The sequence below is a fragment of the Grus americana genome, chromosome Z (genome assembly GCF_028858705.1).
Source record: "Grus americana isolate bGruAme1 chromosome Z, bGruAme1.mat, whole genome shotgun sequence".
NCBI lineage: Eukaryota > Metazoa > Chordata > Aves > Gruiformes > Gruidae > Grus > Grus americana.
In genome coordinates, this window is record NC_072891.1 from 29,818,848 (window position 1) to 29,836,754 (window position 17,907).

Here is a 17,907-nt window from a genome sequence, read left to right on the forward strand (position 1 = left end):
CATGCTATTATATATCATAATTATTATATGCAATGCAGTGGGGTATCCCAAAACATCACTCGGGTTCATTTTGGAGCAGCATTTTATTTTACCTACATTCTGTATTAACATCTTGGGCCTTTTCTTTCTGTCCTGAAAGAAATTTCCCATTCTAATTTTAATCCCTGAATGAAAGTATATAATGTTCTATCCTTTAATCAATGAATTTTCATTTTAAACAACTATAAGTAATATTTTCTAAGTATTAATAGCAAATTTCTATCATTTCAGATTAGAAATAAAAGGATTCTCAATACATACACACCTTGCAATGTAGTCATCATCAAACTGTACAGAACATTGTTCAACCCCGCAATCAAATCTTTTGCTTCTATGGACAAACTATAATGTTCATGGTGTATGAAATCTACACCCGTGCATTCAGTGGCTGAAAAGACGCTAACAACTGACTGAGCTCTCTGCATCCCTGAGGCACATGTGAACAGGTCTCTCAGCGGTAAAAAATTCACGAGTGAGCTTACTCTCTTGTGCTCTCTCTTCCTCCTACCTTATTCCCAAATTTTGCTGACTGCAGCAACTGTAACCTGAGGTAAAACTATGTGAGAAACTTGTGTTCAAGAAAATGTAGATGCTAATTTTGTAAAATACACAGTAAACAATGATTCAGGTTCTTATTAAGAGTAGACTCCTGACAAATTACTCTTTTCTATGCCAATGTTAAACTGTCAATGTCTACAGGCATAAAAGCATATTCCAGAGTTGCAGAGCTAAAACAAACTTTGGAAGACAGTTTGTCCATGCACACATGTGGTCCTCTCTAATGTTCACTATATTGTGGCTGGTGACTCACTTTTGGCTAATGCATCTCATCCAGAAAGTCTTTTGATCTGATGCCACCAATGTCTGTGTCCATGTTTGATGGACAAACCCCAACTATCTTTGGTAGATTGCTCCAGTGGTTGGTCAATGTTACTGACAAACACGTGAGCTACATTTCAATTTGAATTTGTCTGGCCTCAACTTCTCTCTATTGATTCTTTTTGGTATTTTGGGGAATAGAAGACTGAGAAATAGTTTTTCTGAAAAAAAAACCCCCACAAAACAAAAAAACACAAAACCCAAAACAAAACTTGTCTGCTGTAGAAACAAATATTCTTGCATATGCTTACTGTATGTATACTATGTATTATAGTATGGCTATTTCTCCACCAAGATACAAAGTCATAAAGCCAATTCTCTATCACCTCATAAGTAAAGTAAACAAACTCAGTCCTTTAAAATTTTTGTGATGCATCAGTTTTTCTAACCCTGAGCCAGACTATGCATCTCTTTAACCTTGTGTAAAATTTTTCAACACTCAGTTATAGATCTGGACATCAGAGCTCTACACACTATTTGAGTAACATTCTCTCCAGTGCCGTACATGTCAGGAGGCAGTGCCTTCCCCATTGCTCCGTCTGCATGGTTCAAGGACACCGTCTGCCCTTTCGCCACAGCCTGGCAAAACTGGGTGTTCACACTGACTCTATGCCCACTATAATCTTTTGCCACAGCCTGTGAACTGGGCGTTCACATTGACTGTGTGCCCACTGTGATCTTTTGAATAGTGACTATCACACTGTACTAGATAAAATGCATTACAAAAGCTTTGTGAGTCTATCCAGCTCCCTTTATCAGTCTGTTTTTGTAATACTATTAAAGAATGAAACCCGGTTTGTTTGATGGAATTTGTTTTCCATAAGATAATGTTGAACGGCATTACTTACATTCCTATCCTTCAACTCGTTATCTGTAGAAATCTTTACTTATTTTTTCACAATGTAGCCTAAGATAGATCTCGTAGTGATCTGTTTCCCCAAGTGACACGGCTTATAATTTTTTAATATTGGCACAAAATTGGTCCCCTTGCTGTCTTCTGTGTCACTTTCTTTCTTCTTGCCCCCAGTATACTGGAATTTTTTAACAGTTAATGTTAGTGAGACAGAGGTTTCAGCCAGCTCTTTAAGGACTCTTGGGTGCAATTTGTTCAGACTGAACTAATTTTATACCATTTAGAATTTATTCTTAGTAGAGATTGCCTTGCAACCTCCTTTGATACTGCACGCTGCAACTTACTTCATCACCCTCTCATGGCAAGATTACCTCATCCTGCTTGCTTCCAAATGCAGAAAGAGAACATTTATTTGACACATATGCCTTCACTTCTTTATCAAGAAAGATAAACCTCATTGCCTAACAAGGGACCTAGCCTGTTGTTAAGATTGCCTATGTTACTAGTATAATGTTCAAATCCTTTCTTATTAGCCTTAACCTCACTAAACATTCTGACTTTTATATGCTGTACCTTTACTGGGAAACTATTGCAGTGTACCTACAATTTTGTCCTGATAACAACTTCAGTTCATACCTCCATTCATGGCATCAATCCTTATTTTAATCTGGTTGGGTCCAGTCAGCAAATTTCTGATCGCATTGAAGTCAAAGATACTTCGCAGGAGATTGAGGTAGATATCCACAGAATCCACAATTTCCACTAGAAAAATGAGGTAGAAAAAACTTGCTACGGTTCACACATAGAAAAATATGTCTTCTAGCACACTTCCAGCAGCCACGCACCTCAACTAAAATCAGAGCATGCAACCTCTACATAATATGGATTTGCTCTGAAGCCCAGAGAAGCAAAGTCAAAGCCACACTGATTTCAGTGTGGCTACTGTCAAGCTCTAAGCCTTGCAAAGATCAACAGTTTTGCCTGCTAAAGGACTGCAGAGATAATGTAAGTTGACAGTTCCTATTTCACTGAAAACATTAATGAGACTACATTATATCAAAGTAAAGTATCATTCACTAAATCACTGAACAACTTTTCAAGCTAAACAGGTTTATTCTCAGAGGATAGAAGACGTCCATGCCAAGTTGAAGCCACAGATTCTATCCTTCCATCTGACAGCAGCATCTATCTGCATCACTCTATCAGGAGAGACATACAGCCTGTTCTTCTCAGTTTTGGCACCCGGAATCTCTGTCTTGAGTTTGTTGTCCATCCACCACTGTACTTTTACATTTTATATCTCACTGATTTAGGAAAGTTAGGTTCAGATACATCATCTGTGTTATGCTAATGTATTGCTAATTTGAATTCTAAATTCATAAAAGCAGAGAACTAAAATTCTTCTAGTTCTTTTGGATGTAAAAAATTAAACTAAAATGAATTAATGAAAGCAAGTCTGTCATAATGAAAGCAGTTACCAAACAACTGTCAAAAGCCATGTTTCTCAGTCATCTTGGAACATATTACTTTCCCTCATTAAATTAAAAAGCATATGTTATACAAATGTCTTTTTATCTGGTTAAATGACTATCAAAATATTTTAGTTACAAGTTAAATTATTACTTAGAATATCAGCCAGTTTTCCTGAGAAACACTGACCTCACCCTAATGCTGCTCTTTAGGCTAACATGAAAATGACAGACACATTTTTTGAGCATGAAAAAAACACTTAGAATGGATTGTGAACATACACTTGAATGGAGAAACAAAACAAAAAAACGGTTCTCAGGGCTGAAAAACAAATTGTAAAACCTATTTGAAAATAAGTTAATTTTACTGTACATGTTGAAAGTCTCAAGGATTTACCAAAATTACATTACTGCGTATCTTCTATGCCTTGCTTCTAACAACATTTAAGTGGGCTCTATGCTTTACACATATGAACAAGTGCCTCAACTTCAGTGGAGCTGCTCACACATGTTAAGATAAAGTGCATGTAGGATTAAAGTCTAAAAATTATTTTAGTTCCTTCAAAACCAAATTGGTTTACTCTCAGTTGCTTCAACACCACTGTAGTCTTGATTCACAGCAGTTAGTTCATAAAACTGAAAAAGTTTTAAATACATCAGCTAGTATCATAAAATACTTTTCAAATGATTTGCTTGCTTTCTGCACTTTCATTCTGCCTTTAGACCTGTGTAAACTATACTTATTCATGCACCTGTGAGCCAATTACATTGCTTCAGTAGGGATCCCTGGCAGTTCTACTGTCCCAGTACAATTGATGTATTCTGGGAAAAGATGATTGGGAAATTATGTTTCCTTAGAGAAACATTCAGACAATTTGCAATTATTTTTAATCTATTTTCATACTACACATTTTTTGATTTAGAAAAATACAATTTGAAGAGATTAAAAAGTTGAAAAAGCAAAATTTAAAATTGTGGCAGTCATCCAGAGTGGTGCTGGAGTTGAACTTTTTTTGCTTTTGTTTGCCTAAAAAGTCAAATGTGTTCTTTGCAATCAAAAATATAATTTAAGATTTTTTTTAATCGAAAACTTTATTTATCAAAATGTGTCTCAAAAAATAATGTTTTGGTGGAAAATAAACTGGCTTTACATCTAGGACATCTGGAATGAGGAAGAGTTCTTGAGGCCACACAGAGTTTTACAGTATTTGAAATACTGTCTGAACCCCTTCCTTTGCTTTTGACTCCTTCAGGACAAAACAGCTGTGTTAGCTCATTTTAAATCCAGTATAGGCATAAAAGTATTCACACGCTGAAAATTAAACATGTGCTTAAACACTCCTTTTACATTTGGAGTCACTGGATTTATAGTGCCTTACACATCTCACAACTTTTTAGAAAGTGTGAGCAAAAAAATAAACAAACTGAGACTCATACAAACTCTTTTGTCAATTAGACTTACATAAGCAAACCATTACTAGTCCCAAAAAGTTTGTGTTTGGTGTTGAACTACTAGCAAGCCTAAGCACATATATTTGGCAAAGGTTTTTGGCTAAATGATAAGGGCTGATGCACTTAAAAGTCTGTAACTCAGCTTATGTGCAAAACAAACACAACACTGACCTATACTGCCTAACATTTTGAATCACTGAGGTTGGAAAGGACCTTTACGATCATCAAGTCCAACCATTAACCTAGCACTGCCAAGCCCACCACTAAACCATGTCCCTAAGCCCCACATCTACACCTCTTTTAAATACCTCCAGGGATGGTGACTCCACCACCTCCCTGAGCAGCCTGTTCCAATGCTTGACAACCCTTCTGGTGAAGAAATTTTTCCTAATATCCAATCTAAACCTTCCCACAATGGCACAACCTGAGGCCATTTCCTCTTGTCCTATCGCTTGTTACTTGGGAGAAGAGACCAACACCCATGTGGCTACAACCTCCTGTCAGGTAGTTGTAGGGAGCGATAAGGTCTCCCCTCAGCCTCCTTTTCTCCAGGCTAAACAACCTCAGTTCCCTCAGCCGCTCCTCATAAGACTTGTGCTCCATACCCTTCACCAGCTTCATTGCTCTTCTTTGGACACACAAACTTGTACTAAGGCATTTTGAAGAATTAAAGTTCTCTTTAAATAATTAGCCATTATCATTCTGCAGCTATTCTAATATTTAGAATCAATGGATGTAGCATGCATAAAAGCACACGTTGATACCTCTGAAAGGTTTGAATTTGTTCTCCAGATCAAATTCTTGTCTTCCTATGCGTGATAAATCAACTCTGAGATCGGGACAAATGGCATACTCCTCCAAGGTTTTGCTGATTTGATAGATTTTATCTGAAACTATATCTGGAGCAGGTCCTATAAGAAAAAAGAATGTGGTGGGTCATTATTTTTAAATGTAGTTTCCCTACTTAAAAATTGAGTGGTATAGCAAACTTTTTTCTGAATATATTGAAGTTATTAAGAAATATACCCAAACAAAGAACTATAGTAAATAAGGTCTTTTCTTTCAGTGTAACATAGGTTTAAAACATTTTTTGAAAAAAATATAACATGGAAATTCAGTGGTTACTCGCAACATTTTTGTTCACATAGAGCATTTAAATCAGTCATTATCCAGGGCAGGGGGAATGAGGGAACCAAAAAACCCACAGCCATCTTTCTTTGGGTTTATTGCTCAAAACCTGCCATTTTTCACTCTGAACAGAATCTCAACATATATATTAAAGGAAAGCCTATCCTTCAGCAGCAGTTTCTGGTGTTTCACAGAGCTTCCTGCAAATGCACATGTGTGAAGGTGAGATAGCTTTGTGTTTCACATAATTTCATTATACATAATTATAATTTTTAAAAGTCTTACGAGTCTGGCAGTGGTGTTCTCTTGCAGTTTTTCTCCAATGGCTTAATGAAATATATCTTTGTTAGAATTCAAAATCCCTTAATTGCTTAACAGGCAATTATGACCTGGAACAATTATGTCATTCAGAAACAGAAATCACATCTTACTTGTGCATTACTTTTACTGCCAAATCCTGAAGATTGGCTCAATTTTTAAAGATTTACTGTCAATCAAATAAAAGTTGCAGCCTTGATGCAAAAATTACCAGATAAGCTATGTCATATACAGTGCAAGAGTTGAGTATGCGATACAACAAAATTCCTTCCTGTTTATCTGACTCTTCATTGCTTATATCAAAACCACACTTCCACTCTGAAAAATTACTTCCTTTATTCTCTTGTATGTGCTCCCTCTCCTAATCCAGAGCCTCTGCCTTTTCCGTGCTAACTTCCCACTCTTCTAGCAATGCTGCTATATTCAGTGCAGCTTTGTAAATTAGGGTGTTCCATCTCAGATGCAGATGGTTCAAAGTAACACAGTAAGTAACAGTCATTTAACTCTTCATTTGGCTTAGAAAATTACTTCTTACTCATCTGATCCAAACCCATCCAAGGGGCGAGGACAGGTTTCATTAGCTCCAGATCATCCTTGACAGATGGATGATATTTCCAGCTCAGGAGATCCCACAGCATTGCTCTGCATTCTCTCCTACAGCTACAGAAACAAACTGCTTCTGCCTGACCTGGATCTGCAAAACAGACTGGGCGAGAATGCAGAGCAACAACAGCCTTCCCTAGGAGCTTGTCGTGATGCCTAACCATTCTCTTAGTTCAAAAGCCTTGCCTAATACTTAACCCACATTTTCTCAGCTGCAACTTAAATGAACTACTTTTCATTATGTCCTGCTGATTATCATAAATAATTGAACTTTGTGACCTGTGCCTGAGGAGTGTTTCATATTTAAAGCTTAATAGCCTGTCTGAATTTTCTTTTAAAAGGCAAAGCAAACTAAAAAGAATGCCCCACCAGCTGTTACCCATTTATCAAACAGATTTTAGATGTATGTGGTGTTTTAAAGTTTATAGAGTGCTAATGCATCTAATGGTTTGGCTCTGGTATGTTTGTGCTGTGACCTTGGCTTTCTCACAGTCTGACCTTACACAGTTCCTTTAATGTCTTTGGGATTCAAGCCTATTCTGTTTATAAAATCACACTGGTTTAGCCATGCACGTTTTTCAATTAAACAAGGGAAAAGCATCTCCTTCTCAAGTTCTCCCGCCTTCAAAATGGGGAAAGGAAACACTGTTTCAAAAGCACTTTCATTTTTTTTCAGATGGAACACTCTACATATGTGAAGTAAACAAGGCGTCAGCAATTGTCACCGTGATGTTGTATGGGTGTACACAGATCTATAACATAAAACATTCATAATGTATAACATACCTACATGTGTTAGCTTGCTGATTTTGGAAAACAAGGCATTAGCTATATACACAAATTCCGTTATTCAGCAGTGGAACTGCAATAGTTAAAATGGTACAACCCTCTCCCTGGATAAAAGCAGTTATTTCCTGGGTAAACTTCTACACAAGACAATGAGTTATACTGCTTACAGCACTTCTGAAATTGCACACTTTAAAGTAAATGCCCAGACAAGCAACACAGAAATATGAGCAAAACAGAGCTCCCTCACAGCCATCTTTATAAAAGGATCAGAACTGTTACAATGATCTGGCAGACTACATAAAATGCTATAAAAATGGGATGGCAAACCTCCTGTTTATAGAAACCTTACAGTTACCACAAGGACTTCAGTGAACATTCAATTCCTATTTTACAGACACATGTAAACAAATACACTCCTATTACTGGGAGGAAAAGAAAGAGATATGCCTATGTTCTTCATAGTTTTAACAGAATAAACAAAAAACACATAGTTAAAGTCATCTAGTCATCCTTGTCAGCATATTTACATCATACTGAGATGCAATGCTGTAACGTGTTATTAAAAAAAATCACCTACCTCCATTGGCAACCTCAAACTTGACTCCAAACTCTCCTCCAGGTCCCCCAGGACTGTGGCTAGCTGTTAGAATAATGCCACCAGCTGCTTTGATCTTTCGGATGATACATGAAACAGCAGGTGTGGATAAGATACCGTTCTGCCCAATAACCAATCTGCCGATCTAGGTGGAAAAGAAAGTCAAAGTACTCTGAATGGTGCTAAACTTTTGAAAATTAATAAACACACACACAGAGAGGTATACATGTATAGGATAGAAATTGTAAAGTCCTAGTATGGAACCTATTCGTTTGCAGAGAAATATATGTATATGAGTTGGTTGCATGCTAATACAAAAAATATTGTATCCTGGCACATTTAACCCCAGTGGCATGTGTACTGACAGTAAAGAAAGAGCACAGCCATGGTAGTGATTTGCAAAGCTCCCAAGCATAGGACCGGGCTATGATCCTGCTAGCAAACCTTTACAGGTATCCCTACGAACCAGCAAATCCCCTCAAATATCAACATAGTTCAGGGCTGACTGTGTGCATGCAGAGTTGGGACTTTAGCTGTGTAAAAGAGAACAGCAAGCAAATGGCCTTTCACGGAGCAGCCTTTCAGTGTAATCACAAATATCACTACATACTAGGACCTGTAGTCTCTGTGAGTCACATCTCTATTACCAAGACACCCTTGGATGTCCTGCCCTATCAACTGTATCAGTGACTCCTTGGCTATTCCAGATGAAGAGGGTATGTTTCCCAGGGCACAGCTGAGCGGGGGAAGTTCCCACCATTCTTAAAGTAAAAAAAGCTTTCAGGTGGTTTTATTAAACACTGACTCAATGTGTTTGGTATTACGTGCAGTTTCACTGCAAGGTTCCAATTTCAAAACCTTGCCTTTATCCCCTACACAGATACTACAGTTTCAGCTCAACATAAATAATCTAGGAGCGAACCAGAAATGTATTTACACAGAAATATAAAAGAGTTCCAGTTCCTGGGAAACAGACAGATACAAAAAAAGGAGGGGAGAAGGGGAGGCTAGTGTCACAAACAAGAACTGAGGCAGCTGCATATGGAGTTTAAAAGGATATTGCCAAAGCTGTTTGTTTTTTTTTGAATATCCTCACTTAAAAACAAACAAACCAACCCCTCACCACTACTGAGTAGTAGTTTGGGAAGGAGAGGGACAGAGAGAGGAGGTGGGGGCAGGGGAGGGAGAGGCCGAATACTGAATCCTTCCCACTCCCCATCTAAAAGCAAACTGGCAGTTCAACCTCAGATTTCCTTCTCCAGTTTGAGGGAGATTTGATAGGTCTACTGTCTGTGTGGCAAAGCAACGGCACAAGAGGTGTCACTACCTGCCTCCTTTCTATAAAGAGCTATTCCTTCATGAACAGATGACCTTCTTCTGGGTTCAGCGCTTGTGAGAGGCCCTGAATGGTTATTGAGAAGTGGGGTTCCAAATTATTTCAGAAAAACAAAGGATTAATACATGATTTATTTAGCTTGGTTTTGTGAATAATAATAGTAATAATAACAATAATAGATTTCTACATTGAAATGATCGACTTCTAAAGATATTTTTTGCTAACCCTCACAAAGCACAAACTATGGTTAGACATTTCTTTCACCGACAATTACAAGATCTGCTTTCAAATTTTAAAAAATGTGTAGAGGAACACATTCTATTAACTGAGATTTCTACCTCAAGATCTGATGATAGAATGATTCTTTGTCTACCTAGTTCTCTTTTCACAGTTTTTGTAGATAATTTTGAAGCCTATGGCTTGTTGCTAGAAAACAGCAAAGCTATCAAGATTCTAATACAGTTCACAGAAAATCTTCAAGGGTCTTTTGACTTGCTCTTGCTACTGTTGGGAAAATGTTGTCTTTCACTGTCTTTTTTTTTCTCCCAGGTTGGAACTATTCTGAAGGAAGTAAGAAAAAAGAAAGTTAAGAAACAAAAAAATTCTGATTTCTCCTTTTTCTACTATAATGAAAATATTTTCCATGGACAACAAGTATCCTTTCCAGGAGAAAAAAATGCAGATCAGCAGAACCAACACATTCTGTTTCAACATATTACTTTAAAGCAGTGCTACCACTGACATGGTCAGTTAGTGAAGGTGAAGTGTATATACAGTTAACACATACACCACACAGCTGAACCTCACTCCTGCTCAATTCAGTGGTATTGAACAATTTTATTTCCTATTTAAGCCTAACAACACAGTTTCATTAATTTACAGTTGAATGACTTAAAGCAATACCATCTTCCTTATTGTAGAACCTGATGCCAACTATGCCATAAATACCTTTGATTATTTGTGGAACAAAACAGACCAGTGAATACAGTTTTCCTTCAAGAACAGATTAAACATTCTGTTTGTGCACTGTGACAGCATTTACTTGCAAGACTCTGTATCACTTTCTGACTCTATGTCTCTCCAGCCTTCCCACTCTTGCTTCTCCCTGAAGGTGAAACTAAGCAGTAATTTACAGCACACGTATTTGTAAATCTCTCCATTTATAATAATTTACAGACCACAGGAGCAACAATAAAAGTGTATTTCCTCTACTCCTAGCTCCAAGCCAAGTGAAGAAGCTGATTAGACGTTATTTCACTGATTACAGAATAAAATTGGTGTGTCTCTTACTGATCAGACTTCTTCACATTTATGTAATGTTCTTCCCATCTTTTAAAACTTTAAAATCTCCAAATGCGACATTTAAATTTTATTTATTCAACTGCTTTGAATACTAAACTACTTCAAAAATACTTTCTATACAACCCTACTTGTTGTCACAGAAATGCAATTCCTACACTGTGGAATAAGGAAGACCTTTTTTTTTTTTTTAAGCAGAAGCATTTCCAGTTGTTGTGGGCTGACAACTGAGAGACACACTTTTACCTCAGAAAACGCGAAGGATAAAACTCCATCCATCAGGAGAGGCACCGAAGTCACTAGGAGTTCTAGCACATGCCTTGACACACTTTTAGAATCAAGCTCAAGAACGAAAACTTTCCATTAGCCACATAATTTACTTTTTTATTTAAACCAGTGCCATGTAAATAATTTGAAAGAGAAATACAGGATTTTTTTCAAATTGTACTGAATGTGTGTCCTACTATGGCTTCTTTTCAGCCCATGAAGCAGCTTTTGGACAACATGCCATGTCTTGCAAGACTGTTATATTAATGCTGTCATTTAATCACTATTGCCAATTGTACTGAAACATAAGAAAAAACACAGAACATTGGGAAACAGACTTTAACAAACTTTCTTCCAGTCTATACAACAGTCTACCCATGTACCTTTATTAAAGCATGATAGCTTTATTAAGAAAAGCACGATAAAAATAAATACTGAAAATGTTTGGTTTGAATATTATCTCTCCCTTTTTAAACTATGAAGCATGTAGAAAGCTAGCGCAATGACTCAAACTTCCAAATACAGCTGTCAGAAATGGGTGCCAGCTCTTAAAACAGTATTGTGTGTGGGTAAGCACAAGGAAGATGACAGAAATTACATTTTGCAAAATGCTTGAAAATAACACTGAATCTATCTTGAGGAACTCAAGTATAAATACATTTATTCTTGCAAACAGGCTTATCATGAGCACATATTTTCTGTACTTGTAAATCTAAACTAGTAAGGTTTCCATTTTTGCCCTCATGCACACCAAAACTGGTTTTTTTTAAAGTAAGTAGAATACTAAGATTATTCAGAATGCACAAATTACCTGGCACCACCTCTTCACCATATGTTCTTTTTTTCCTGTTCAACAGATGTTGCACAAATCAGTTTTCCCATTTTTTTGGATGCCCAATATTAATATGAACAGGAGTAATTTGCTTTGCCTTCAGCATTTGTCACAAGGCTATTACTTCTATACTGCTTAGAAATATTATTCGCTATACTAATTTCTATACTATAGAAATACTGCAATATTTAGTATTCTAAATTAGAGATGTTGAAAATGAAATTACACGAATGATACACATTTTATTTGCAGTGACTACTGCAAAGAGCTTCACTTTCTGTGAAGGTCTTCAGTGCTTTTATGAAACTCCCTGATGACAGTGCAGACATCAGAAGTCTACACATGCTACCCACCTTCCTCTGCTCTCTTCATTTTGGTGGCAAGAATGGACAACCTCATCCTCTCTTGGCCCAGAAGCTACTCATTTTGTCTCTGAACCAAATACTAAACTGACATTTTACTAATTTTAAGTAACAAACTCTCAGATTTACAGACTTCTCGCAAACTGGGCTAAAACAGTAACCAAATAATGTCCGAGTGTTGACTCACAATTAAAGTTCCAGTAATATCATTCTGAAAATCTTGGACAGTTTCAAAGCATGGAAAGATTATCTTTGGCATTCAAAAACTTGCATGGCTACGAGATCACAGGCATGTAATGTCTCTTCTAATACTGTGCCCCTACGCCACGTTCTATTTTGTCACTCTGCTTTTAGTAGCAACAGCAGAAACAAAGACCATGATCCTCAGCAAACTGTTACAGCTGAAAGACTAGTCACCCTAACAAGTACTTTACAAGAACATTTTTATGCAATATTACCACTTGCAGCTGTGCATTTTCAGACGATTCAGTTGATTACCATGGAGTCAGTTAATGCCTTTTTTTGTTATTTTTCCCAGTAATCCCTCACATGCCTCAGTCAATTAAACTTGAAAGAACATGAAGCAAGCAGATTATATCCTGGACAGCACAGGGCTGTATCTTCCTATATTTTACTTTATCCTAAAGATGATTGAGTGCCACGTTCAATGCAGAAGCAAATGTATCAATCATACACATCCAGGGAGGGAGAGCAAGATTTACCTGGAAGACCATGGAAAATAAAAGCCACATGGTATTATAAAGAAGACAGCTGGAAAACTCTTTGCCATCTCTAACTTCTACAGTATTACTAGCAATACTCCGTGATGTCTCTAGGATGTTGCCAGGACTTTCCATATTCAGAGTATGATCATCAGCTTCTGATCTGCCACTGAGACCCACACACGGTAGCTTCTCATTTAAACTTATCCTAAACTTTGCATCAAAAATGAGACACCACATGCAGTTGATGGGTCTAACAGAATGCTTGCATTTAATTTGTAGTGGAACTATATTATAAACAATGGAGCCTTTTTTACCTCAGTTATTCCAGACACTAAGGTGCAAGGACACAACTACTGACAGTACACAGGTGAAAAGGGAAATAGAGCCTCTCCTACCACCTTGTTTGGCAAAACTACTTATTGCAACCCAGAATGGTACAGGACTTCCATCTGGCTTTCCTCACACTCTCCCACCTTTCCACGACACGCAGTCCCTTACCCAAATGTGTTTACTGCACCTCCAGCTGTGTTACCCATTGAAGGGTCACCTTGGTTAGCCAACTTCGGCTCCAAACAGAAAGATCTGGTGGAACACGTGCTGATTACAGGTGCACAGCATGGACCAGCCTGTCACTGTTGTCACCAGTGGAAGCCTACACAGGCTAGAGCTCTGGAGCGTGTATCTGCGACCCCAAGCTGGAGGGCATGAGCCAGAGGGACTGAAGATGAGAAGGCAGCAGGGCAAGCACTGGCAGCTGACCGGGCAGGGGGCCTCATCTCATCATTCCTTGTACTGGGGCCTATGCCAACTGTGCTAGGCTGTTAACGCAGGGGGAATGTGGGGTGAGTCACCACATTAGAACAAGGGGAACCTAGTGACTCTAAAGGGCAATACATTTACAGTTGATAAAAGAAAATCCCTTTTATTTTTGTACTCAGCAGGCACAATTAACCATAAGACTCGGTATGTGTCTTCCAGGAAGGAGATTCAAGTTCAGTTTATCAGCACTACATGGCTATCCCTCTCCTGGCACTCTGGGGTGGCGAAAAGTTTTGAATGCAACTTCAAGGCTTCCACACATTTCATCCAATCCTGCCTAGACCAGCTCACTTCTTTCCCTGTGATACTGGCTACATGTATTCTAATGACATTAACCTCATCCAAAGGGAGAGATCTTTGCCCTCAGGAATGCTCTCTTCCTCTCCCCCTGCTTACCTAGCACAGCACTAACCAATGCCTTCAAGGAGGTTTAGATATTTTCCCAACAGATGTATTTTAACAGCCAAAGAATAAAACATACAAACAGTATTCACTAAGTAAATGTGAGGTTTATGCATTTACAGTGTGCTTGAGAGAAATGGGGATGAGGGTGAGCAGGGTGAGGATGGTAGAGAGGGAATGGAGCATTAGCACATGGAAATGGGAAGCCTTTTCAGTATCAGCAGCACCCCACCAGCTGGCCTGCTGGATTTGTGAGGACTGTGTCATTAGTAAGAGTATCATGCTTGAATTCAGATATTTGTGGGAACTGTAAGCAGAAAAGCTTGGGTTTTGGCTTCAGAAAACATGAGGGAGAAATTGTGTATCCAAGAAACTTGTAGTAACTTAAGAAAGAGGAAGCACTACTACAGCAAGGTGCCAGAAATATATCAAACTGGAAATGTTATGAGGTCAAAAAGACCTGATCCTCAGGGAAAACAGAGCAAAACGGGGAACGTGACAGAAGCAGCACAGAAGAGGCAAGCTGCCAGGAAAAATCAGTTGGGAAGGAGTCCTGAATACAACATAACCTGGCTGGCAAGCTCCTGATCTTCTAAACCCTAAACTTCTTGTCTTCCTCAGCACCTCAGCCCTTGTGGTCACCTTGTGGCTGTAACCCACTCTGTAGCTCCTACCAGTGTGCATGGGTAAGCAAGGACCTCAGCCTCAGCAGGGCAGCTCTTGCTGCAGGGCTCTGGCTTTCGCTGTTGCTGCCCTGTACCCTGCCTGGTCAACAGGTACAATTCCAGCAGGGAGGCTTTCTCCACCAAGCTACATGGTGGAAGGGGCTAGGGAGCAGCACTCCTGCAGACCCCATCCTACCTTCCTTCCAACACCCCACACACCAGCCCGCTCCCACTGCTCTGTGATTGCTCCCTGCACTGCTGCGGACAAAACACCACAGTGCCACGCTCGCCAGTGTCCCCACCCTCACCAGTGTCCCTGCTGACAGCCCTCCTCACACCATGGGCCACAGAAGCGCTGCCCTCCAGCAAGCCCCTGCATGAACGGCGAGTCTGCAAAAGCTAGCCAGTACATAACACAGCCAGTCTCGCTGAAATCACAGGTATCACTCTGCTTGATAGTATTAGCATGGTGAGAATGTGCTTTAGAAATAAATTTAAAATATTCATTATTTATACCAGGCTGGCTAATCCATATAGCTTATATGTGATGATAAATGAGCAGGGAAAATTCAGACACATATGGAGATTTGTTTCAAAGTTGAAAGATGTCCTGGTTATAAAAGAGGACTGCATTTAAAGAATGGAGCTTTTGAAAAAAAATAAGTAAAAGTAAATTCACTACCAAAAAAATTCTATAAAATTATATCACTTCTTTTGCCAGATCTGGAGACTCAATTTAGCCATAATGAGAGACAGCAGCTTCAACTCTGCTTTGAAGTAGAAACTTCAAGCCTACATTTGCTGGTATTTCCAGCTTTCTGTACATACACACCAACACCTGAACGTGCATGTATGTATCAGAAGACATCCATTTTCTTCCCAAGTTCTTTACTATTTTCAAAACTGCACAAGAAAAGCTGTAACCCATCTGACAGTATTTGCCACTGTTATCTTCTAGCATTTCATAATTTGTTCGCAAGTGAACAACAGAGAAGAACAATTATTTTCTTAAGATGCAGCCAAAATGCTGAATTCCTCTTGCTTCAATAATACCATTTTCCTTGAATATTTTTAAAAGATCCCGATCTGCAGATACATATCTGATACCTTTGTTTCCCACACACTGATTTTCAATTCTGCTACATTTTCTCCCGCGGAATCAACCGTGTTTCTCATCTCCCACTCCTGCCTCAGCTAAAATGAGGTGAAACAGTATGGCATGGCCAGCAGTCTCCCGAGGTTATCACGATCACCTCCGTTACACGTAGATAAAACCAGCCACGCCACAGCCTGGCGGCGCAGCCTAAAGGACCTACGAGCCGGCGCTGGGCCGGCCGGGGCATCAGGCGCGCAGACCACTGAAACACAGCCCGACGCGAACTTCGTCTTATTTTTATTTGTATGTTCAGCGCTAGCCGGGTTCTGACATTAAAACGTTCTCCCCCGTTCCTATGGGACTGCTCCGCGCTTCGGCACCGCCGGCAGGAGCCGGTGCGGGCAGGGCGCGGCCCCCGCTGCGAGAAGGGAAGGGGGACGCGCGCCCGAGGCGGGCCGGGGGCGGCTGAGGGGGCCCGGCCAGCGGCGGTTAGCGGGGACGGCGTGAGGGCGGCGGGGAGGGTGAGGGGGGCCCGCTTACCCCGTTGGCCGCGGCCATCTGGACGACGATCTCGATGGCCGTCTTGCTGAAGTACCTGCCGTCGCTGCCCACCACCATGGTGCAGCCCTGGCGGTCGCGGAGATCGACGGAGGAGAGGAGGCTCTGCACGAAGTTGGGCAGGTAGTTGCGCTGGCTCTCGAAGAGCCCCGTGGGCCGCCGCAGCCCTCCGCCGCCCGTCGGCCGCTGGTCCTCGTAGGGCGCCGTCTGCACCGTCAACACCGGGATGGGGGTCCTCTCCATGGCGGCGGCCCGCGGTGGCCCGCTGCCGCCCGCCCGGCTGTGGCTCCGCTGGGCAGCGGCAGCCCCTCACGCAGGCTGCCTCGCCGGCGGCGCGGAGCAGAGAGGTGTTTCCCTCCCGCGGGCTGCCGCGGGGTCGGGCTCCCTCACGGCCGGCCCCCGCGGGGCCGGAGGCGGGCTCGCTCAGCCCTCGGCGGCCCGCCGGCGGGAGCCCGGCGCCGCGGGTGGGGGGGGAGCCGGGGCGGGCGAGGGGTGCGCACCGCCCCTTCCCCGCCCGTCGGGGCCCCCGCCGGCGCCTGCCGCCCGCAAGGACGGCCGGGGCTTGCCAGTCCGCTGCCATCAGCATGCGGCGGCCCCGGCCAAAAATAACCCTGGAAAGCGAAGCCGAGAATCGCGGTCTCCTGCCAGGGATGTAACTGGAGGCAGCGGGGAGAGGGAGAGCCAGCGCCACACACTTGCTCGGGGGGATCACTCTCTGTCAGCGCTGGAGCCGTCCCCACCGACCCCCGCCGGCTGCCTCCCGGCCAGCAGAAAGGCCTCGGGAGTCGCGTACCTCTGGGCGGCATGGAAAGCTGCCGGCGGTCTCTCCCCTTCCGTAGCACCTCCCGGCTGAAGGTAGGGGCAGTACCCACACGTAGCCGAGAATCAGCCCCCAGGCTGGAGTAAGAGCGGCAGGTGGTACTCTCCCGTTTTGCAGGCGAGAAAACAGAAGACCAGGCAATTAAAGAACGAACAAGTTCTTTCACTACTAAACTTTAAGCGAGGGGAATTGATGCGGTTTTTTGTTTGGGGGTTTTTTACTAAATATAGTAAAAAACTATATAAAAATATAGCGTGAAAGTAAGGGGGGGTTTGTGTAGTAAGCAAGCTTACAGAGCGGTTTTGGTTGTTTTTTTCACAGCAGGAGCCGAGTACTACAGCAAGGGTCTAATCTCATTGTAGGATAACTGATCATGCTGGTTTGTGTCCAGGCTTACTCCCTGTGAGGCTGAGCAGTGCTCTGAAGGTGCCTTTCCCTTTGAAATACTGTAAGGTATTTCATACGGATGTGGTGGGGCTGAGTTCATTGACATGTGTGTTCATTCTGCTTGAGTTCATTCTGCAGAGGTGGTGGCACTGGCAATTGCAAACATGCCTGACATTTCCCAGTATAAAGGCTGTGTTTACAGATGCCTGTGACT

The 17,907-nt window shown here is 41.2% G+C and overlaps 1 protein-coding gene across 1 annotated transcript in view; it reads right to left on the reverse strand.

Annotated features, from left to right (window-relative positions):
* PGM5 (phosphoglucomutase 5) overlaps nt 1-16,960 on the reverse strand; it is an 80,069-nt gene extending 63,109 nt beyond the window's left edge. Inside the window, exons 1-4 of the mRNA XM_054810655.1 lie at nt 16,469-16,960; nt 8,108-8,270; nt 5,457-5,603; nt 2,408-2,533 (exon numbers count right to left, since the gene is read on the reverse strand). Of these exons, the coding sequence (XP_054666630.1) occupies nt 2,408-2,533; nt 5,457-5,603; nt 8,108-8,270; nt 16,469-16,729 (697 nt within the window). The 5' untranslated portion in view covers nt 16,730-16,960. The remainder of the gene's footprint in view (nt 1-2,407; nt 2,534-5,456; nt 5,604-8,107; nt 8,271-16,468) is intronic.
* Nucleotides 16,961-17,907: the final 947 nt, after the last annotated feature.